Here is a 24,478-nt window from a genome sequence, read left to right as displayed (position 1 = left end):
TTTTTGTTATATAATATGGAACAGCGGAGGAAAAAATAATATTGAATATTTTAAACAAACAGAAAAAAGAAAGGCCTGAAAATCTTTACTTGCTACTCTTCACAATGGTACAATAGACAAAGTAACAAACACCCAAAAAAAAAAAGAAGGAAAAGGAAAAGCCTCTAAGAATCTTCCAAAAGAAAAAGGAACAAAAAAAAAGCAGAAAATGTAAACAATTTAACTCTGTTCATAATATATATGGCCTACGGCAAAAATTCCATGCGCCCCAAAATCCACCGCCCTCCTGAAGCAACTTGTCCCTTCACATCTTTCCGTCAACCTAATCAACAATGGCAAAGCTGGAAGGCGGGAAAATACAAATTGATTAATCTCAATTTTGATATAAATGAAAGCCAATACTTGATAACTTTCTTTTGGATTACATTTTTGGGAATGTCGTAAAGCAATAATCTCTTTGACAATGACCAAGTTGTGTCTTTTATGGAGAGAGAGAGAGAGCAAATAAAAGAACAATAGGCAAAAAGTAGAGGCATTAAACCCACCTGCTCATACCATACAACAGTTCTACTGTGACATCTATGATATATCTCACTACGCCAAGAATCAACCTAGCTAGGTAAATTCCAAAGAGGAAGTGACTTTATGTTAGTTATAGTGCGCATCAGAATCCAAGGAACTCATGTTCGACACACATAGGGGCATGAAACTGACAACTTGGGCTTGGCATCGGAAATGGCAAGCTAAACTAGACAAAAGCATACAAGATTCCAAAATCTGTAAAATTAAAATCTTAAAAAACAAAAATGTTGCTGGGCTTGACACTTCACACTGAAAGTTTGACTGTAGAATTTTATTTCTTTGCTATTGAAAGAGGAGCAAGGAGGGGATGGTTTGGGCAAAAGAACAGAGATTTTCAAATTAGAGCTACAGTTATTCACCATTTCATTTCTAGTATATAAATTCTCTATGAGAAGGCAGGAAATTTTGATCCCACTTTGACCAAATATGGCACATGCTATTATCAGCACAAGCATGCTAGTCAATGGCGAGTCCGGATCTGCTGACTACGACACATTGCTTGCCACACGCATCCAGCTATACACCAGGAATATTGATGTTTTAAAGTACAACCAATGTTCCTGATGTGCGGCAGGATGTGCATGGCCAGCAATGTATCGTGGTCAGCAGATCCGAACTCATCAATGGCTGCCCAACCCTGTAGCAACTGAGTTGCCTTCAGTAAGAGTCAAGTATTTGACAATATGCATGCCACATCTAACTTGATAAAGATCTCTAGCACATCTCTTAAAATACCCATTGACACTATTAGCAAGAAGACAAACAATCATGAAATTGGAATCATTATGCCTGTAACAACAATTATCCGATTGTTTGATTATCATTTTAGTACACTGATTTTTTTATCAGCTTTTAGTACACTGTAATTCCTAAATCAACCATTAAAATATTATGTTTCCTCAAATTACTGATTCACCATGTTGGCCGTTAGATTTCCAATAATGTTTTCATTTTGTTTCAATGATTGACTTTCACTAAATATACCAGAGATGGAGTAGACTGGACTGGACCAAAATCAATCAAATAAGATGATCTATAAACCATGCAGTAAGTTGAATTCTATTTGTCACTACTCCTGTATGATTAACTATGATAGCAGGGACATTTGCATCAAGAAAAGTCTTAGGTTAAATGAAGTATTAAGTTCATTTTATTCGGAAGAAGGGTGTATAATGTGAGGTCAACCAAAACCAGGGGTTATACAACAAGAGTCCACATATTGAATTAAAATACTTGCAGAAAATATTCCCATGTTCTTCCTTGTCCTTATTGGTAAATAATATAAATAGAAAATTATTGAGAAAAGAGAAAATTGAAAACAAAATAAATTTCTACAAGGATACTTTTCTCACCTCCAGAAGAGAGTGGATAACAGCTGGAACTGGCTGTCTTGATAAGATGAAACCTAGTGATGTGGCGCAAGCACTGCCATCTCAGTGATAAGAAACCAAGTCAGATACATGAATTATCAAACAAACAAAAAAAAAAAAAAACAAGTCAGATACATGAAGATCACAAAATCCATGATGCCATACAACACATTTTAATATCTTGTGCCAGAAAAACACAATATTAAATTATAGAAAGATCATTAGAACCAACTCATGGTCTTCACAGAACAAATCAAGAACGTAAAAATCACACAAAGCTAAACTTCCTTAGTAATTTGTCTTTCACAGCATGTGCTTTTTGACTAACAATAGTCATTAGGGGAGAAATCTCTTTATCAAAAATGGGATGTGAACAAATTATTATGATCAGAACAACACAGCCATCAGATTAGTAATAGCATCATCCTTTTTTATGACAGTATTTTCCCAATATCTAACAGCTTGGATTTATGTCATTCTAGAATGGGAGCACCAAAAAAAGTGCACATCAACAATGATGCTACCAAATTAGGGTGGCGGATATGGATAACATGGGCATGGACAAGACACAATTCTCCATTTCCCAAGATCCAGACAATGATAGGGGGTCCCACTTAATATGCTTTTTATGTCCAGTTTTTTAATCCAAGTGTCATTTCCTGATACATATATCTTGTCAATTTTAACTATTCTAGAATACAAATATTTTATTGTAGATTTGTTTAAAAGATACTAGATTACATAGTTTACAGGTATTAATGCTATTGTTTACAAGATACTAGATTATAAAGTACACTCTGGGAGCATCCTGCAGTCTCCGATGTCATATCGGGTCTTATACTGGTAAGCTAAGTGTACGGGTATTAACCATCATAGTTCCACGATAAGGACCATATAACATGTAACAGAAAAAGCAAACGATATTTTTTTATCAATAACAGAAATATATTCATTAAAGAAAATTAGGGAAGTACAAAAAGGGAGAGGTAAACTCTCTTAACTCTCCCCAAACAAAATGCAAAACAAAGGTAAATTACAACATAGCCCAAAAAATACAATTCCTTCCCACTCCCAGTTTAGCCAACCCATCACCAAAGCAAACGATATTTTTTTATCAATAACAGAAATATATTCATTAAAGAAAATTAGGGAAGTACAAAAAGGGAGAGGTAAACTCTCTTAACTCTCCCCAAACAAAATGCAAAACAAAGGTAAATTACAACATAGCCCAAAAAATACAATTCCTTCCCACTCCCAGTTTAGCCAACCCATCACCAAAGCAATAAGCATCTCTTTTAACCCAATTCAGATCAACTTCCATTCCTTGTGTGAGATACCTAAGCTTCCTTTTTTCATTGTAGTCTAGTCCTACCACCCCATCTCCTCCTTATGAAGCCAGCTGATAACCAACGTTGAATCCCCTTCAATCATCCGTTTAGATAAGTTCAACTCCTTGCTTTCTGAACTCCTTCCATAACAGCGAAAATTTCAGCCCTCAAAGAATCCCCCACACCTATAGAACCTGAGAATAGAGCCACTATTCTGCCTTCATTCCTGAAGACTCCTCCAATGCCTAAGGGACCCGGATTACTTTCACCACTATCATCATAATTAAGCATTATAAATCCAGTGCTTGGGGGAGACCAAGATGGCCTTAACAGGTTACAGATTACAGTGGAGCAGAATCAGCCACCAACCTCCAGTTTTTCATCAATTTAGCAGCCAAAACTCTAAATAATTTTAAAGTTTTCACCCAGTGGACCACTCTAATAGTGATGGCTTCAATAATTGCTTCCCTACTCTCTTATGCAGAAAATATTCTCTAGTTTCTCTCTTCCCATATTGTCCAACAAACTGCAGCTTTCATACATCTCCATATAATTCTTCCCCTGTTTTTCTGTCAATTAACAAAGGTAGAGCCAAACAATTGATAAGAAGATTCATCATTGGCCTTACCAAGGATACACCAGTGAGGAGATAAGCACCAATTAGGTCTTTTTCTTTGGAGTAGGTTGCATATGTTAATTCTATCCAGAAACACTTCCTAGCAGAAACCTCCAATCCTACGAGGAATTGGCTTAACCAAAACCTCTTTTACTGGAAAAGTTTGGCCTAGGCTATCACTTGGTCGAATTAGGGGCAAAAAATTAAGAGACACAAGTGAAGGTACCCAAAGGGGAGAGGGTCCATATTTGACGGCCACTTTGTGAAGGGTCCAAAAAGACCCCTTCGAGATCTTGGATCAAAGACAAAGCACGGCCTAATTCACAGTCACGCAGACCTCTTCTAAGCCCCAAATCCCAATCAAACCTTGACTCCTTGAGGTTGAGTTGGATGGAACCATAAAGAAAGCAATAGGTTATAGGTTCATCATTCCAATTAGAGATTGTATAAATGGAAGGGAATTGCTCTTTAAGGGTTGAATTACACATCCAAACACGATCTCAGAATTTATCAAGATTACCTGAGCAAGGATCATACCAGATATGTGGGAAGAATGAAGTATAGTGTGGATAGACTATTAAGGAGAGGCTCTTGTAGCTCTAGCCAACACTCAAGCATCCCAACCATCAGTCACAAGACCATGAATACTAATAACTTCCTTTGCCCATAACTTGTCCCTACCAAGTGGCAACCCCCAAAGCCATTTAGCAAGTAAAGCCACATTTCTTTCTTGAATATTCCCCAAACCTGGCCCACCAAACTTCTTACTTCTACTGACTATTTCCCAACTAACTCTATGGTTCTTTTTCTCCTCCCCTAGCTCCCACAAGAAATCCCTCATCAGCTTTTCTAATTGGCTAAAGTGGACCTAATTAGAGTGATCCTCCATTCCCCCCCCCCCCAAAAAAAAAGACAAATAAATTTTCTTCCAAGAACCCAATCTCTTAGTGAACCTCTCAACTACTGGGTTCCAAAAATTATAACCTGTTGGATTGTCCCCTAGAGGTAAACCCAAATAGTTCATCGGCCAATGGTCAACCTTGCATTCCAAAATTTCTACTCCTTTTGTAATTTGTCTTTCCTCCATGTTCAAGCCCACAAGACAACTTTTATCCCAATTAACTTTTAGATTTGACCAGTGATTTAAAAGGCGCGCCTAGGCGCATAGGCGAGGCGCATTTTAGGGTATGCGCCTCACCTAGGTCCTAGGCGCAGCCCTTTCAAAAGGCGCACGCCTAGCGCCTCAGCCCAGGCATGTGCCTTTTGAAAATTTGATGCTTTTTTGCTTTTTTTTACATAGTGGCTGGGTTGGGGGCTCCGCCCCCGGACCCCCGTGCCATGCCCCTTGAGGTAAGCCCAAACAAGTCCACGTTAGGTCCTAAATTCTTAGTTCTCACACAAAAAATGATGAATTTGTAGTTTTAACTGCTTTTAACAAGATATTTTATTAGAATGAATGAATGTACAACATTACCAAATTGGGGGTTCTCGGAGCTTCGGTGAGCGAGCGAATGTGAGAACTAAGAATTTAAGACCTAATGTGGACTTGTTTGGGCTTGCCTCAAGGGGCATGGCACAAAGGTGGCTTGTAGAATCAGGAATGTAATATGTTTTACATTACATTAGCTACTTGAAGTAATGCAATTGAGTGAAAAAGGAGATTAGAAGTTTTACATGCTTGAAAATGTTTTATATGTTTGATTTTATTTTTAAATTCTCATTTGGATATGCTTTACATCTTATGTTTATGTATTTTAATTTTAGATAATAGATTTTTTAAAACATTTATTTTAAAATTTAAGTTTATATTTTTTTATTAATATTATGTTTAATATTTTTTTATTTTTTAGCATTTTTTTTGTATTTTTGCACCTTGCATCAAAAAGGCGTGTGCCTCGCCTTGCGCCTTAGGCGCAAATTGACCCCTTCGCCTTTTTTGCGCCTTGTGCTTTTAAAACACTAGATTTGACATTTTTTCAAAGATGAGAACTAACATCTTCAAATTCCTCACCCACCTAGGGTCACCCCCATCACAAAATAAAATCATATCATTAGCAAACTATATATAAGTGATAGGAATCTCCTCTCTGCCTACCATCCAATCCATCATCAAATTCCTAGCATCATCCCTAGAGATCAATCTCCTGAGAGCATCTGCTACCAAGGTGAACAAGAACGGGGAGAGGGGTCCCCTTGCCTTATCACCCTAAGAGCTGGAAAAAGATCCACTATAGTTCCATTCACCAAAATCGAGTAGTGGAATGTCCTAATACATCCTGAAATCCATTTGCACCATCTATCACCGAATTCAAAATTTTCCATTACCTCCAACAAAAAACCACAATCAACCAAATCACAGGCCTTTTCCAAGTCAAATTTACACACCAAATCCTTCCTCCTAGATCTTTGTATTTCTTCAAAACATTCATTAGCAATTAAGATATGATTAATAATTTGCCTATCTTTAATGAAATCCCCTTGAGAGGGAGAGATTATGGAGGGAAGTACAACCCTAATTCTCCTTGATAGCACCTTAGCAATGATTTTATACAACCTATTGATCAAGCTAATTGGTTTTAAAATCTTTTGGATGCACAACTTTAGCTTTCTTTGGGATTAAAGCAATAAAAGTGGAATTAATCCCTGGATTGATTACACCTCTCCCAAAGAATTTATAAAAAACTTTCTGTAGGTCACCTTTTAACACATCCCAATAATCATGATGGAAAGCCATTGTGAAACCATCTGGACCAAGTGCTTTGGATCTATCCATTGAGAACATTGCCTCTTTGATTTCCTCTAACTCGAAACTTCTTTCCAACCAAGCCATAGAATCACCAGTTAATTTAGACCATTCCAAACCATCAAGCCACATTCTTCCAGCCAAAGTTTTCCTAAAGATTGATTTAAAGTGGTCCATAAAATCTTGGGCAATCTCATTTTGACAAGTCAAGGTAACTCCATCCACCACCAATTTAGAGACAATTTTCCTCCAATTTGCTAGAGCATGAAAACAAATTGATATTTCTATCCCCCTCCTTAAGCCAAATATTTCTTGATTTTTGTCTCCAACTAATCTCTCTTTCAACAACAAATCTTCCAATTGCTTCCTTAAAGTCCACCTGATACCTTCTTCTTGGAAGCTCCAAAGAACTCTCCCAACCATTATTCTTAACATTTAAAAGTGCCCCATTGATGAAACCTTTCGGCCACAGTAATGCTTCTCCCATTAAGAAGATAGATGCCCTTTCTCTCTGATCTTTAACACAAGTTGGCTTCGACTCTTCCCTTCTTCCAAAAAGAACTTAGCTTCAAACATCATCTTACCTCTCGATTTTCCACTGGTACAAAGGATCCCTCTCGCTTCTCCATCAGGAGTTAACAGAGCCCTTTAGAACCACAATCTGTGATCTGTGCAACTTCACCTACCTCAAGTGGGTCATCCTGATTCTTGTAGTTGGTTGTGGGAGAACAATGGTAGGTTCTCTATAAAATCTTTCAATAGAAGCTTGTGACAAGAAGATCATGATCGTTTCTCAGCGAACAAAATCTAGCATAGAGGCAAGTGATAAATTCAAACATCAGGCATTAACCTTGATTCCTTATCAGCGCATTGGAATCAAGCCCAAGCCAAAAGATTTGCAATAAAGTCAATGTGAGACTGTTTAGTTTGTAACCCAGAAAACGTAGATTTTGTCTAACAAATATCCCTTGTACAAAGAGAACATTTCAATTTAATTGTTTGATCATTTTACAGACTAGAATAGGACCAAATACAACAAGTTAAGAAGTATAAACATTAGTCTTACAAAAAAGATACGAGCAGATAATTATACACTCATGGTTATGGTTTTTTAAAGTAAAGATTTAAGAGGTTATACATTAGTCTTGCTAAACATAAAGGTGAGAGAAGGTAATTACATAGTCAATTATTCATGGTTATGGTGTTTCTATGTCAAGATTTGGTAGAATTCATTAGCTTAACAAAATAATGGCAACATTATAGTATAACAATAATAGTAGCATAGGTGGAACTGGTAATAATAATAATAATACATCTGTCCCCAGACCCCGCATTGATGGGAGCCTCATGCACTAGGCTGCCCTTATAGTAGCATAGGTGGTAATAATAATAATACAAGACAAACCCAATAAGAGGGTGCTCTGTTACTGTAGCGAGCAAGTTTTCCATCATAAAGAAGTGGAATCTGTAACAGTGTTGGAGCCAGCTTCCATCAGGTCCCTTTCCCTTCTTCAGGGCTTTGAATGTGATGGAAAACTTGCCACACTATTAACTGCAGGACCTTATCACATACATATTCAAGATATAATTGACAGTAGTAATAATAGATAGCATATCTATATAATAATAATAATAATAATAGTAAGAGTAATAGTAATAGTAAGAGTAATAGTAATAGTAAGAGTAAGAGTAATAAATAATAATAATAATAATAACAACAAACAACAACAATGATTACGATGGCAATGATAACAAGAAAAATAATAATAGAATAATAATAGTAATAGTTTAAAATAGGAAAATGTGAGAGCACACTAGAGAAAATCAATTAATCACCAGAGAAAAAAATTGGATTTTCACACTTGCCCAACCAATTGCTTTTAGGCTGACGGAGTTCCTTCATTATTCGTACCCCACTCTTCGTCAGCCTCGTTACCATTAACAAGGACAGCACCATCCGTAGAATCAGCATCCACTTCAGCAGATTCTTGACCCTCTTCTCCATTTTCTTCTACCACCTGCAATAGAAAATGATGAATAAATAGAAACTATACTTTCCTCTAAAGTTCAAAAACCTAGACATACCAGAGTTGAAGGTTATAGATTACGGTTTTGTTCTGTAGAAATGGATATGGTACGATGGTGGAAGAGGATTCATTTAACCAAACTCCATAGGGTTGGGACAGGGCTTAGATGATGAGTTTATTCTTGAAAAAGGAAAGGTTGTCATACCTCATGACCAGAATCTCCATTTTCAAGTGGCGGTTCTTCATCATCAATTTGCATGCTCTTGAAAGCTTCAACAAGGTTGATATTTGATTTCTCAGCATATCTTAAATAATGTTCCGCAGGAGGATAAGTACCCCTAAAAACAATCAGAACAAATCAATCAAAATGTTGCACATCCATGAAGCATGTAAAAAACATATACAGATTCAATATCTACAAGATAATCCAGATGCAAAATAAAAGCAGAAAAAAAGTTGCATGATTCCAGAAATGCATAAATTGTCATTATCCCTAAATAAAATTCCAAAAACAATGTGATGGCTTCTTTCTCTGAATACAAATGATGAAAAATTCCTAAAGAACAATGATCTGCAAATGTGGTGGCAAGACTAGTAGGAAAATGTTGAGACATAAACCAAACAGATAAAAGATAATAAACTTGTCCAAAAAGAATGAAGAGATTTTTCTGCGCAAAATATGACACCTAAACCGTTCAGATTTGGCTGAACTTGCATTCCTTATATAGCCTTCGCAAACTCATAAGTCATTACCAATACAACTTTTTGTTCTTATTTTGTGCTTGTAAGAAACCATGCATATGTTAAAGAGTTATGTTTAACTCAGTAGTTAGGATATATTGGTCGACAAGTTTACTAAATGAGGTTATGTTTCCCTTTTTTTTGCATATTTGAGTTGTCTAACTTCAAAGTTATTGTCACCTACTATAAATAAGAGATACGGTCAATGGGGAGGGGGGCGGCATTATTCTAGTATCCCACAACCTATTCTTCCACCCTCTTTCATTCTTCTCCTCACTTTTTATTTTCTTCTTGTCTCTTCTTGCTATTTATTCTCAGACCAGAAACCTACATTTGATTCCCGTCTGCATGAGTTCAGAAGAGATGAATCTTTAGCACAACTTACAACTTGGAAGACAGCTGCTAACTACTCGGATTATTCATGTAAACAGCCAGCAAATAAAGTGTATTATTGTCAATGTTACATGGACACGGACAGAGGAATCTGACACATCTGGAGTCTGACTTGGAAAGATGACAAAACAAAGACTTGCAGACATATATAGAAAAGTACTTGCAATATGGGTTCAAGAGGTAAAACCTTTTGGAAAGCCTTAACTCGTGCCGTTATGTGGTGTATCTGGGATTAATATAACAAGAGAATTTTTTACAACAGTTTTGCTAAGATGGAGGTCATTAGAGAAAGAATCTTTTCTTCCACTTTCTCCTGGCTTCTCTCTTCTGATCAGTTCAAAGGTTTCAGCTGTTCTGATCTTAAAAGAAATTTATTAGAGATTGTGCATTCCTGCCACTTTGACAATCGGCCCGGACACTCCAGCACTCCAAGACCAGATCTAGATTTCTTACTGAGGTTTGATGGCAGCTGTAGATCATCGGGGGAGTTATTTTAAACAGAGAGGGTTGTGTAATTTGGGCTTACAGTGGCCCAGTTGGTGCTGTAGATGCTTCAGTAGCTGAAATCAGAGCTTTGGTGATGGATCTGAGAACTGTTAGATCTCTGCAGCTGAATTCTGTTCTCATTGAGAGGGGCTCCAGAAATGTTATTAATTGGGCCTCCCACCCAGAAAAGGGCACTTGGAGGTTGGGCATTTCCTCAATGAGATCTCAGAAATAACCTCTTCTCTGAATTGCGGCTTTAGATGGATTCCAAGGGAGCTGAACTCAATTGCGGATCTTTTGGCTAAATCTGGGGTGGGTAGGAATTTTTTTTATAGCGCTAATAGTTTGCCCCCTTAAATGGGGAGATTTTATAGTTGTGAGATCCTGATGGTTGTTTGTACATCTTCTCATGTACATCCCCCCCACCCCTCTTTTTGCCCCTTTTGAATATAACAGTTAACTTTTCTCAAAAAAAAAAAAAAAAAAAGACCAGGATGCTGGTCAAGCTGTCTGACCATCCGGGTCAATACAGTTTGAAAACACTGTTTAATTATATAGGACAATATCAAATATTCACTTTATTTTTTAGCTTCTCTTAGTAAGCAACAGCACACACTTCCAAAAGTCAACAGCATGATCTACATGAAAAAGAAATTGCAATTTCAAATATAACAAGCAACAAATATTGGAAAACAACAATATCGATATGAAAATGACAGGTAGATGTGAACACAAAAAGGTACCTTTTCTCTGCAACCTTAGATTCAACAGCAAGAGCAACCTGCCAGTCTTCAAACAAATTAGGGTACTCCTGAGGGTCTGCTAAAGATTCAGCTGCCTTTTGGTTAACCTGTAAACAAGACCAAATTACAATACCAAGTCAAGTAGGATATAATTGATTCCACCCTCAAATAGTGAGAATCAAATATTGTCCTTTTCAATTCATTTTCTGCAGCATCACAGATTCAATAAAAAATGAACAAACAAGGGGATAGGGAGGGAAGCCACAGTATATCAATGACTTATGACCTTCCTGATTTGGTTCTGCTAACTCAAGCTTAATATTTGAAAATAAAAACAATGAGAGAAACAAATTTAAAAGAAGAAAGGAACTAACCTTACTGAGGTCACTTCTCCAAAGTGCAACTATATCTGAGACTTTACTCGGAAGGTAGGAACGGGCCATTAAAGCAGCTTCTGGTATCCGGTTGCTGCAGACAAGAATTCCAGTAAGAAATAAGAATGCCATCCAAAAAATAAGAGCAAAATAATAGCAGAAATCTATACTTCATGTTTAAGGTATCACAAGTGAAGGCTCTAAGGAATTACCTATCAACCAATAGCTGGAGACACTCTTCCAACTTTCCTAGCATGAATAAACAAAGGAACGCAACATTGTTCTTTCCTTGATCTTTAGCAAGAGATGCAAGTTTTGATATTCCTTCAGCATCTCCAAGAGAGGAGTAGAGAAGCAACAAACCGCTTAGGTCCATTGCATTCCTTAAGCATTCCTCCGCCATTTCTAACTGCATCAAGAAACACAGTATCTGAGCATCTAGTAAACATAACATTCATTAAATTCTCATATTCAAAGACACATTTTTTGTAGATAAAGTAATTTCCATTAAAGACTATATATAGCAATAACCAGATCATAACAAAAACAAAATGATCTTATTCCTGTTGAGATCATTTTGAAAGAGATGTAGAGGAGAGAGAAAATAATTTGCACAATCAGAAAATGAAGTCAGGTTGCATAAGAACCAACTGACAGAAATACTTTATTCAAAATGTAATACAGATTAAAATAGTCTTGTTGCTAATTACCATCAGTAAGTCTCAAATCAGTCAGAATTAGCAATTTTCTTTGATGATGAAGCTGTGTTGCATTTTTTTAACATTAAGTTGTGTTGCATTAATTCAAATATCTTAAACCAAATTATTTTCAGAACTTTCTTTTTTACCCCTGGAGAGAAAATAAGAAGGAAATTTGCAGCCATAGAGCGGAAGCAAGATAGCATTCCCATTTACTTTCAAACTTGTGAACAAACCCAAAAATGTATTGATTACAATTCTGTTCTCTCTGAAAATTACGACTTCTGTGGGGTAAAAGAAGTGATTAAAATTTTCTCACAAATGAAATAAAAGGAAAAGGATAGCCTGTTGGAACTAGAGTACCTTCCCAGTGGAAATAGCTAATTCTCCCAACTGCTTCCACTTAGATTCACTCTGTAGTTCTGTGGCGATTGCCTACAAAGAAAGAAGCAACACTCAAGCATGAAGCAAATGCAACTCCCAAACAGATCCAGCAGTTTAACATTCTGGTGACAGCTGTAACCTTAGGAGGAATCAACAGAATCTACCTTTGCAACCTCCAGCTTCCCGAGCTGAATAGCCAGATCAAATCTGTAATTAGGATCTGTAGCTACTTCCAGTGCATCTTCCAGCATACCTCGAGATTCCAAGAAACGAGCCACACTGGAAAGTAAAGCACATTACCCATCATCATTCAAGAAATTTTTCATAAAAACTTCAAGAACAACAAACATGAAAAAATATTAAGACAAAAATGAAACACAGAACAGGTCTAGAAAAAAATTAACCAAGGAACAAAGATGCCAGAAAAATAGTATAATCTCAAAATGAATAAATGACTCCTGCATCATAATTTAGTATTTGCATGTCATTTGTGGACCATAACTTCAGTATAACAGATACAGTTTTCATCTCTAGCACTAAGTATACAAGAAAGCAATATGCAATAGTGGCATCATGAATACAAAGACCTTGCAGTTTTTTTTCAAAACATATAGGTTCAACTCACTTGCCAGAATGGAACTTGAATTCAGGATTATAGAAAGATGGACCAGACTAAGACTAACATCAAACAAGTTATATTTTTTTATAAATAACTGATGAAATTTTATTAAGATTTTATGAGAAGTAAAAGATCAAACATATACCATATGGGGGTGGTTAGCCTTCGCTAACACTCTCCAGAAAAAGAAAAGGAAAAAGAAAAAAACTAGTTACAATTTTCACTGCAATGGAATCCATAGTATAGCACTTGCAAATGTCAAAACTAACAATCCATTTTTCCTCAAATTTGAAGTCATCAAACAACTTTCTGATTTGAGAAATATTGCCATAAGCAACAACAATGATAACTCTATAAAATTGTGTATAATAAAAGTACAACTACATATTTTTCATGTAGATCAACATCATTATCTCTTTGTCCACATCATACAAATAAAAAGAAAATCCAGCAGAAAATATAACAAAGAAACTTGAAAGTTATGAATAGTTGTCAAATAGGTCATTACTCCACTGGTTTAAAATGATGGTGTTATGTAAGCTACAAATATCTGGATCCTAATGCTTGTATCAAGTGGACAAGCTCAGTAGATTAATGAAAAGTAAAAAACATAGCATGAAGTTTCCCATTTTCCAAAGTTGATTATATGATACAATCATTTACAATTTGTTTGTAATGCACTAGGAACCAAACTCAACTCACATTAGCAAATTAGACGGCATAATTTTCACATTGGGTGAATATCATGAATACCTGTTGTATTGCTCCTTTGGAATTGAGGGTAAAATTTCATTTGCCCGTTCTAGGTCCCCACGCATCACAAGAGTCTTGTATTCAATCAAGCTGAGAAGTAAGGTGTATCCCATAACACTGCATTGGAAAGAAATGAATTATGAGAGATAAGCGGTATGAATGGCAACACAAGCACTTTTGAAGGAACAGCTTCCAAGCCTAACATACTTGAACTCTTTGTCTATAAGATAGACCCGACTTTGACTTGCAAGATATCCCAGCAAATACATGGGCCGGTCCAAGTGAAACATGGTAGTCACCTGAATCATCAGAAAAAGAACCAAGATGCCAATGCCACTCATGTGATATACATTATGAAGTTCTTCAAAACTTGAGGTTAGATATCCAGTATACCTCACCACCAACACAGTAGTTTAGTCGCCAAGAGGAGTTGTTGTAAATGAAGCAGTCCCCAACCCATATTCCAGTCCGGACTCGTTCATTTGTTTCATGGAGGAGCTCAAAAGCATCCTCAACACCCTGCTCATCCACTGGTCTTCCACTATCTAAATAAGATGATACAATATCCCGCTGCAACATTAAGTAAAGGCATTCAGTTTCCAATGAACTTCTGCTAAGATATTTTGCAAAATATATTACCCAAAATCATCAGTAGATAAAGGCATATTACTATAGAGAATGTATAAAACAAAGAATGCAGCAAAGTTGTGAGCATTCTTACATTATACTTCAAGATGTAAAAGGATGAATCGCTAGCAATTGCCACTAAATCCCCACTATCGGCCCAATATAGATTCTGAGATAATAAAATCGGCAGAGGTGTTGTATAAAGATAAGATAGTAACCAATAAACTTATTACATATAAATTAATTTATTACTTACCTTGACATTAACATCGATTCGTCGAATCAACCTGCACTCAGCCCAATCATAAAAACAAATGAAATCATTTGAACACATAGCAAGTAAAGTTCCCCCAAAAATACGCTCAGCAGAGAATGTAGGTCGTATACTCTTTTTTTCCTGAAAAAAAAATCACCTTAGTTGGCTACCATTCCAGGTAGAAAATTTCAAAAGAATTAGATTTATGAATAATCATGAACTAGGTTGGATTTTCCTAAATAAATGAAACATTAATCTGTTAGTAGTTGTTCACAAAAGTTCCATTTATTGACAAATAGAAACCAAAATAGCATCCAAACCTGGAAATTTTTACTAAAAATCTTAATCCTTGATGTACTTTCTCTGACAGCATATTCTCCATCAGATGACCACACAAATTCCAAAGCCGACCCAAAGGATCTGTTCCTCCATGCCAGAGCTGTATAAATGATGTACTCACCATCCCCACAGACAACAACAAATCTCCCATTGGGGTTATGCTTTAAACTCTGTGGAGAAAAATTGCAAAATGAAAATAAAAGAAAATCAATTAGCAATTATACCAAGAGAGCATTAAGCTAAGACTCAAATTAACTTGCATTCTCTTTTCAAACATAAAGATCAAGTATAGATTCATAAATAGGGAATTAGGAAGTTCAGCATTTCAATAAGGCATGTAAAAATAGTTAATGATTAAAAAAATCGTGCATGTAAAGCGTGGTTGGTTGGTAGATTAAAATTAGCAGCAGTATTTGTTTCTTTTTTTTACTGTTTTATCCTTCTTTAGCAAGTGTGAAACATAGGCAGTTAGTTGTGTGTTTTATTAAAGTAACTTAAGTAGGGTAAATTAGCCCTTCAATCTTTATAACTAAAGAGAGGCATCCATGTGATATCTTTTTTTTTTTTTTGACAAGTATCCATTTGATATCATTGATGGTTAAGAGACTAGTAAAAAAAGGGATTCCTGGCTGATTGAAAGATTAATCTAATCTTCCCATTTGCCAGTCTAGTTCTTCCCATCTTCTGTCTTCTGTCTTCTCTCAACCTGTTTACACTGTCAAGCTGTGAAAAAGATGACGTACAATCTGTGCCTAGCACTCCTTAAGAAAAGTTTAAGCCAATCCCTGCTGCCCAAACCATTGTTCTCACCTTTTTCTTACACTTAATAATTAGATTCCCAAGGATATTCCCCAATACAACTAATATCCACCATAACGCAGCTACCTGCTGGCTATAGGGTTCAAACTTCAAACCCCATGCGTACTTATGTGCAGAAGACACTTTGGAACCATGGTTCGCATTTTCGATATCAATGGACATTTCACCATTATAATTGCATATTTTAAGGCTTAAAAAACTATAGCAAACAATTTACAAATCAAATAGAGAAGATTAAGACACTTGAATGGGCATCTTTCTCTCTGTCTCCCTTTTAGTCTTTTATCTATCTTCTCTTTAGTACATACATTATTTATTTTCCATTTTGACTTATGACTTTTTTGTTACTACATTTTAATTAGATTGAGAATTCTGTTTTGTATTTGTGTACCTCATTTCTTTTTCTTTTGAATTACACTTAGTGAATTGTATCAAAATAGCAAACCAATCAGTTAATCATTGAATCCCCTTTTTCTGGAAAAGATTTTGAAAAATTATGATTATTTTAATGAAGTATTGGAAAATTTCTAATAATATTGTAACATTTTAAACCTTAAATGTGTATTCCATTAACGAAATCTAAAATATTGCCAACATGTCGACAATACATCAGAGATATTAGGAAAAATCACCAATATGACATACCATGTTTGCAACAAATCATCTTGGGATATTTTATATGATTATTGATTAACAAAGATAACAAAAGAACAAATCACCCTTCTTTGTTAATCGTTTTTTATCAGCAAGAAAAGATTAATTATATTAATAGGTTAAAAAACAAGTTACAGCAGTATGACATACCATGTTTGCAACAAATCATCTTGGGAAATTTTATATGATTATTGATTAACAAAGACAACACTAGAACAAATCACCCTTCTTTGTTAATATTTTTTTATCAGCAAGAAAAGATTAATTATATTAATAGGTTAAAAAACAAGTTACAGCAGTATGGGTGTCCAACTATCCATTTACCCAAGAATACAGAACCCTGAAACAACAATGTCCAATAACAAAATTACAACAAAGCCCAAAACAGCTGCTGCCTAAATACCCCTTGCTTTAGCTTAAGTGTCAGCCATCCCATTATCCGTCCTTCTTGTCCAGGTAAAAAGAGGCATTCAGTTCTTTGCCAGGCTTTCTATCTCCATTAAAGCATGTCTGTAAGTCCAAGGTACATTATATCTAGAAGTGGTCCAAGAAATAACCAATTTTGAGTCCCCTTCAACTTCCAAATTTCTAAAGTTTGATTGCTTAGCAAATTTTAAGCCTTGTAACAGCACCATCAGTTTCGGTTTTAGTGAGTCCCCTATACCTAAAGGTCCTGAGTACATGGCCAACACTTTACTTGAGGAGTCTCTAAAGTCTAAACACACCACCAATTTTCATGAAGCTTATACAACTTCCCATACCATTCAAATATGCATGTATCCATCACAAACTTTTGCTCAGAATGTTTATAAAGTAGAATATCCTTCATTTCTTACTAATTCTATTTTTATTATGGTACTAGAACATGCTTGCATACCATGATGGAACATTCAAAACTCAACTTCATTAAGTGAATCTTAGACCAAATATTTAACATATTTCTCAATTCAAACTTCACAATAAAGATGTTTCGACTCATCTAATCAGTAAAAACAAAATAAGGGCCTTGAATTTTGAGTATTCAACAAAAGACAACCACTTGATAAAATTAAAAAAGAACAAGGGGATAAGGGAAATCTTATTTCACTTTTCTTCAAATATAAACTTTCTTCCAAGAAATATCTATATCAAGAAATTTTCCTTCAACGCAAACTAATATTACTTCGAAAGAAGAAAATTCTGGCACAGGAAGAGATCTAAAAGTGAAAAACAGACTAGGACACTGCACATGTTAAGCAATGTATTCAAGATATTCTCTTTTTACCCTTCATCATAAGTAGAAAATAATACTCCATGTGCAAGATGTGCTACATCCTTAGAGTAATGGAACTAGTTTCTCTGAGACATAAGATTTTCAGAATTTCACACCATGGTAAGTAATCATTGGAGTTATTGTTGTGTATGGAGATATGTATGCTTTCGCTGACTTATAGAAAATAACTACTTTAAAAAAAGAACAACTGGTAGGAATTATGTAACCCAGATACAGCATGGACATGGCTGGACACGATGCCAAATTCAAGTATCTGACATGATACTGCACCTTGTATAGGTATCCAGGTATCATACTAGAAAATCATGCAAGGGAAACGAAAATGCATCAAAAACGTCTTAGATTTTCATGGACATTCATATATGGCCAACATAGGACCTACTTGAGGATAAAGATCACAGGTTCCTAACTCCTTCACAGCCAAAGGCAATCTCTCTCCATCTGTAACCTGAGAAACACAGAGCACCTGTCAGATTTCAAGCTCTATACTATGCAACAAATGGTAAAAGATCAAGTAGAAAGCTCAAACCTCAAAATCTGATCCAACACTCTTAATGTTCACAGTTTGAATTTCGTTGTGCTTAGCCCATATGATCTTCCCACTACTGTCCATACTAGCAACAGGTACTTCTTTACCAAGTTTTATCATAATGGTTCCTTCATCATATCCAATCACAACACTACAAATAGGGAACAGGTGTCAGGTGAACTTTCAGACATGATCAGAGGTACACTAGTAAGCAAGAATTTCAGCTAGTTCGGAGCATCTCCCCACAGTTTCCACCAAAAAATGCTAAGGAGAAAAGAAAATTAAGCATGCACACTCACACACAGAGACAACTTACCGGCGGGAACCTTTCATGTACCCAACAGCCCATACTCGCTCAAGACCATAATTCAATGTGTTCTCTAGCCTGCATTTGGTTTTATCAAAAAGGTCATTAGACCAACTTAAATTTGATTTTACAAAAAAATGGAACTCACTAGCTTAAATTATGTTGTGTTGACTAATATAAACTTTTAGGGCGGGGGTGATGGAAAGCAAAATAATATCAAATGGCATGATAAGCAGAATTCTTGCAACCATCCATTTAAGCAAAGCTAACAGGAAATCATAACTAACAAGTCACCAATAGGTGGACATATGAAAATTAGATCCACAACCTAATGCTTAGAAAAATGAATAGCTATGAAGCAAAATAAACTTCTCTCCCCTAAAACTATCATCAAACAAGCTCTTTAAAAATCCCTAGAAATCAAAATGACTAAAAATATGTCCATAAATAACCCCATTATTTTTTTTTTTTGAAGAGTAAAATAAAATTTTCATTAAACAAAAAAGAACTATTACAATCTGAGAGGTGACAAGATGACACCTCAGTAAAGTAACTTATCAGAGAGCTAATCTACTACATACTGATCAACATTACAAGCTTGAATTCCAAGTACATTCCATAAAACTCCCCCCCCCCCCAAATCTGCCTGGGTAAACTGAGCAAAATCTGGGAGCAGTACACACACACACACACTGGTAAAGCAAAATATAGGCTGAAAAAATAAATAAATAAAACTGATAACAATTCGAAGATGTAAGAGAACATAAGAGGCAATGAATTTCCAGTTGACAAAAGCTAACAAGAAAAATAAATGAAATGAAAAGCCAGCTTGTTATAAGAAATAAGAAAGAGTTCAGAGAAAGCCCAATCATGTGGACAATGCACAACATCTGAAAGTCGTTCTTCATCAGAAGGTTTTTTTTTTGTAAAAAAAGATCTAAGAATGTTATTTACTTAAGATGAAAGTTTTTTTTTTTTTTGATCAATAACACTTTCATTAATCATCAGTAGAAAATTTACAGGAGGAAGATAAACACACTTATCTTCCAAGAGTCACTAAGAGCCTCATAAAAGAAAGAAAAAAGAAGAAAAAGAGAAAAGAATACACTAAAGTTACATCTTGGCCCAAAACAGTGAATCCCTTTCTGCCCCTTGTTTAGCTAAACCGTCAGCTAGGGAATTAGTCGATCTTTTAACCCAACATGTCTTAACTTCCATCTCCCGCACCAGCCACATGAATTTCCTCCTCTCATTGTTATACTTCCATAACCCATTTTGATCTTTAGACAGCCATCCTATCACCACCTCTGAATCCCCTTCAATTATGAGTTTCTTGATGTTCAACTCCTTAGCTTTTCGGACTCCTTCCATAACTACAAGGATCTCAGCTCTAAGGGAGTCACCGACTCCAATTGGGCCTGAGAACATGGCAGAGATGACCTCATTTTCGTCCCTAAAAACACCTCCAATCCCCGATTGCCCCGGATTTCCCCTACTGCATCCATCAACGTTTAATTTCAAGAATCCTCTAGGTGGGGGAGTCCAAACCACTTTCATTACTGACTTGGTCTGTGTGCAATTTGCAATTACTTAAGATGGAAGTTCATCAGATAGTAGTTTCACGCAAACTAAGAACCATCACACAAGTAGCAAAGAGCCTAGAATAGCACATACATCTTGATCATGAGAGACTTCACTTACAAAAATTCATACTAGTAAGCCAAAAAATGCAACTAATTATTGAATGTACCTGTAAGTTGTTGAATGCCATATCCGAACAGTCCCATCCTCAGAACCTGTAATTATTATTGGAAGTTCAGGATGGAAACAAACTGCTGAAACATTGTGTGTGTGACCTTCTAGAGTTTGCACACAACTTTTGGTTTGGTAGTCCCACACCTGTTTCCATAAAATTTGCACACACAATGTTATCAAAATAGTCTCCATATATAGATTAAAAAATTATATCTCAAAAAGAAGAATAAGAAGACAAACCTTAGCAGTATGATCATCAGAACCAGTGATTAGGTATGGCTTATCACCACCAGTGAAGTAATCAACACAATTTACCCCTTTCGCATGGGCATCCAATGTAAAATTTGGGTCAGGTGAGCCAAGATTCCAAATCTGGAAAATAGGTAAATTTACCCAACCATAGTAGTAGGTTAATTAACAATATGTTTAGTGAAAGAAATTTACTTAATGGAATGTTATCAAAAATGATTTTCAGTCAAACCTTTATTGTGCGATCAAGGGAAGCACTTGCAAAAGTGTTGGTGTCTTTAGGATTAAATGTCACTTGCATGACATAGTGAGAATGCCCCTCGAAAATCTGAGTACACATCCAACCCTTCTCCCAATCCCATAGCTTTATAAGCATGTCATCAGATGATGACAACACATAAGGAAGGGTAGGATGGACTGCCACACACCTGATGTAGTCTGTGTGTGCTTCAAAGACTTTGACTTTATCCATTGTATTGTAATTGTATACACGGATAAACATATCATCAGCTCCAGCAACAACCCATTGTTTCCGTGCTATAAATTTTGCTGACCGAACTGCAAAATGTACAATATAAACAAAAGAGGAAATTAGCAAGCTCTGCAAGAGCAGAAAACAAGTCAATAACATGAATATTTTACCTGGTAATTCAGTGACCTCGAAAGACTTTGCCATTGTCTGGAGAATTAGAACACTAAATTAATATCACCAAGAATTTTCATCGAGAAATGAACATTGAAAGAAAGTAAGTTTCAAATACTTGGGCTAATTCTACAACTATAAAAACAAGCCAATAGCATTATGGATTTCCTGAAAAACCAATATACATAAAAAAAGGCATTCAGTAAATGGACATCTTGCTTAATAGCAGATGCACTTGCTAGGGCAGGAGTGACCAGGGAACAGCGTTGCTGGGGGACTCCAGGTCTGGGCATTGATGTAAATCCAACCTAACTGAATTAGAAACTTATAAATCCGTCAGCTTTGTGCTGTTTGTACTGTCTTCTCTGTATCTTTTTGGATTTAGAATTGTTCTATACAATTTGTTTTTATACATCATGATAGAACAAAATAAAATCTAAGTTTTCACAAAGCACGACCTACCTGAATCAATCTGATGGCATTTCAGAATTGTACTAGGGTCCACTGTAACATTGCATGTCAACTACAAGCTTATAAAAAAAAACACAGAAAAATAAAATAGAAAGATATCTTCCCCCATTGTGGTTACTCAGAACAAGCTTTTAAGAGGAAAATGACATTGTGTTATGATGTATTATATCTCCAGGATTTTTTGGGTAAGGACAAGTATACTGCAGTAGAGCAAAGGTAAAGGGGGAGTAACTCCACATATAAAAAGCTATACAATACCCCCTTGTGGAAGCTTTACCTGGATAAGGAGATACAGTTGACAGTCTTTGTATTCAAGGACATACCTCTAGGTTAGTGTGCCTATGCCCTTCTCCTTTTAGGTTTTATAGATTTGTATGGAGGTAGATCCTTTTTCTCATATGGGAGAGCTGCAGGAATGCTTCTCTCTTATCAAATCAAGTTCAGTCATGTGGTTTAATAAAGTTCTAATAAGTTACTGATTTAAAATTCAATATATGGAATGCTTTACCAATGAATAATCTTGCATCAAATCAAGTTTAGTCATTGATTGGTTCATAGCACCCCGACACCCCCCATGGCCACACCATAAAATGTTTCTATAAACTCATGTTATTTTACCAAAAAACAAGCCTCTTTCACCACTTCTAGAAGTTTAAATAACTAGAAATATCATCCTAATAGTCAATATGAATTGTATAAAGTTGTTGGTGTGTTTAATTCTTTGGGATTGGTAATGTCTGCTTCCATTTCCAGATCACTATCTTTTTCTTTAGGTTAGCATAAACAAACAAGGGATTTATTTTCTAATTGGTTTTATGCATCACTTACAAACTTATATCTAGCCTCCCAAATTAGAATCGTTTAATACATGTAATGTAAGAGAATCAATGCTGAAAGAACCAAAGGTAGTTTAGCTTAGAGTTAATCCATAAATAATGTCATGGATGTAAACTACAGTAGCAATCAGTATATGAAATATTAACACAATGAACATGGTAAAAGACGGTTTGATGCAGTAGCAATCAGTATAAAGCTCCTTACCTGTGACTGGTAGTTCCAGATGCACACAGTTCCCGAGTAAAGACTTGCAAGAATCCTGCAGAAAAGGTTTCATTCAGAATGCAGTTCAGTGAATAAGCACTTTATAGAGCAACACTCATTCCTTCTTCAAACTTAAAACTGGTAATGGTTTTAGATTACTTAAGTGTCCGTCAAGAAACGGAATAAACGTAAATTCAGAAAATGTAGAAAATGCATTAAGATTTTCTTTGCAGGATTATATTTACCATGGCTCTGTTGGATGTAGATCCACGGACTTTACTCTTTCGGATCTTTGAGCAAGTTTTCTCTGATCCAGAAATTGTCGTCAGTAGAAAACTCAGTAAACTTGAAGACTACAGAAATAATAAAAACAGAAAAAGAGTACATGTAACGAATTTTCAAACAGACTGGAAGAACGTTACCTTGATTTCGAGTCTGAGAGGCTGTGCCATTACACCAAGCGCCAAAGATTAAGCAAAACAAATACACTATCAGTCCTCACTCAAAAACCAGATCCCTTATAAATTAAAAATCCTGGCTGATTCTAGGCGTGGCATTCCAAACGGTAACTCCAAACTAGTTTCATATCGAGATAAAAAGGTGGCCAATTCAGGCACAAGCAGGAACGAATGAAATCAAATCAGCGCAAATTTCTCCAGATCTAAGCCATAATCATGGGAAGAATCACCGAGACAATAGTATAAAAAGTAAGAAGCCCTACCATTTTTGCTGACGAATTGACGAGAAGAGATCCCTGATCGAAGGCGTATCAAGGAAATCACAGATCCAGAACCACGAACACTAGAGATCCAGGTAGGATCTAAAAAAAGGAGAGATCAGAGTTCAGCTTCTGTTAGCAGGCATCTATCTTCTTCGCTGTACTCGCAGCGAAGAACAGCGCGAAGGGTGGAGGTTGAGCGGTTTTGTATCAAAGAGGCCTCCCGGTTCGTAAATATGATGTCGAGAAACCGAGGGGAAAGGAAATTTTATGAAAAAAAGTAAATAAACAACGAAAAAATACCTCGTCTCTATGAGAATATTAAAACTTACCCTGTTCTTTAAATGTTCGTAATAAAAACTCCCTCATTAAGTCATTAGTTCACCACTGTTTTTTTTTATTTATTTTTTTTTTCTACTGGTATTAGTAGTTTTTTTTTTTCTGATGGAGCGGTCCGAAAGAAAATATTGGCTAACGCTATGTTTGGTAGTGCTAATTCCGAATAAGTGCTTATTTGGACCGGGACCACACCATTAAGCATTTATTGGTGTTTGGGAAATAAGCATGAAATAAGTGATTATTTAAAAAGTTAGGACTTATTTTTTAAGTCCAAATTTCACCTTTTTATATAAATACTTATTTAATTTTTTCTTTCAAAATTATCCCTAGTTGAATTTTAAAATACCACTTATAAAATTATCCCTAGTTGAATTTTATAAAAATTCTTTCATAAAAGTGCTTTTATAAAAATACTTTCATAAAAGTATTTTCACAAAAATATTTTTATATATTTTTTTGTAAAAATCCTTTATTAAAGTATTTTCATAAAACTACTTTCGCAAAAAGTGTTTTCATAAAAGTACTTTCGTAAAAGTATTTTCATAAAAGTGCTTTTGTAAAAGTATTTTTATTTCCTAAAATTACTTCTATAAAAGTGTTT

The 24,478-nt window shown here is 35.6% G+C and overlaps 1 protein-coding gene across 8 annotated transcripts; it reads right to left on the bottom strand.

Moving 5' to 3' along the window:
- Positions 1-63: 63 nt before the first annotated feature.
- On the bottom strand, positions 64-23,852 carry LOC104592256 (coatomer subunit beta'-2). 8 transcript variants are annotated; one of them, XM_088893997.1, is made up of 27 exons: positions 23,542-23,852; positions 23,243-23,263; positions 23,066-23,127; positions 22,821-22,875; positions 21,308-21,344; positions 20,898-21,223; positions 20,657-20,788; positions 20,412-20,560; positions 18,671-18,739; positions 18,355-18,505; positions 18,208-18,273; positions 15,061-15,249; positions 14,741-14,881; positions 14,579-14,653; positions 14,251-14,427; positions 14,065-14,156; positions 13,858-13,974; positions 12,650-12,764; positions 12,465-12,536; positions 11,616-11,812; positions 11,404-11,497; positions 11,030-11,136; positions 8,872-9,004; positions 8,476-8,657; positions 1,935-2,007; positions 546-615; positions 64-341 (listed from the first exon to the last, which is right to left on the bottom strand). In XM_088893997.1, exons 1-24 carry the CDS (start codon positions 23,542-23,544, stop codon positions 8,520-8,522), a joined length of 2,718 nt encoding a protein of 905 aa, XP_088750123.1. In that variant the 5' UTR covers positions 23,545-23,852; the 3' UTR covers positions 64-341; positions 546-615; positions 1,935-2,007; positions 8,476-8,519. The 8 variants fall into 8 exon arrangements, with proteins under 8 accessions (XP_088750123.1, XP_088750124.1, XP_088750125.1 ...); XM_088893998.1 differs by having other exon boundaries at positions 546-611; XM_088893999.1 differs by having other exon boundaries at positions 8,552-8,657.
- Between the last annotated feature and the right edge of the window lie 626 nt (positions 23,853-24,478).

The sequence above is a fragment of the Nelumbo nucifera genome, chromosome 8 (assembly GCF_055504915.1).
Source record: "Nelumbo nucifera cultivar China Antique chromosome 8, China Antique-T2T, whole genome shotgun sequence".
Lineage (NCBI taxonomy): Eukaryota > Viridiplantae > Streptophyta > Magnoliopsida > Proteales > Nelumbonaceae > Nelumbo > Nelumbo nucifera.
The sequence above is the reverse complement of the archived record's forward strand: the minus strand, read 5'-3'. Positions and strand labels throughout refer to the sequence as shown.

Excerpts from the sequence above, each read along its gene's own strand:
- LOC104592256 (XM_088893997.1), bottom strand. Across the intron at positions 18,274-18,354 it reads GTGTTGGATCAGATTTTGAG|GTTACAGATGGAGAGAGATT; the intron begins GTTTGAGCTTTC and ends TGTGTTTCTCAG. Across the intron at positions 14,654-14,740 it reads GAATCGATGTTAATGTCAAG|AATCTATATTGGGCCGATAG; the intron begins GTAAGTAATAAA and ends TTATTATCTCAG.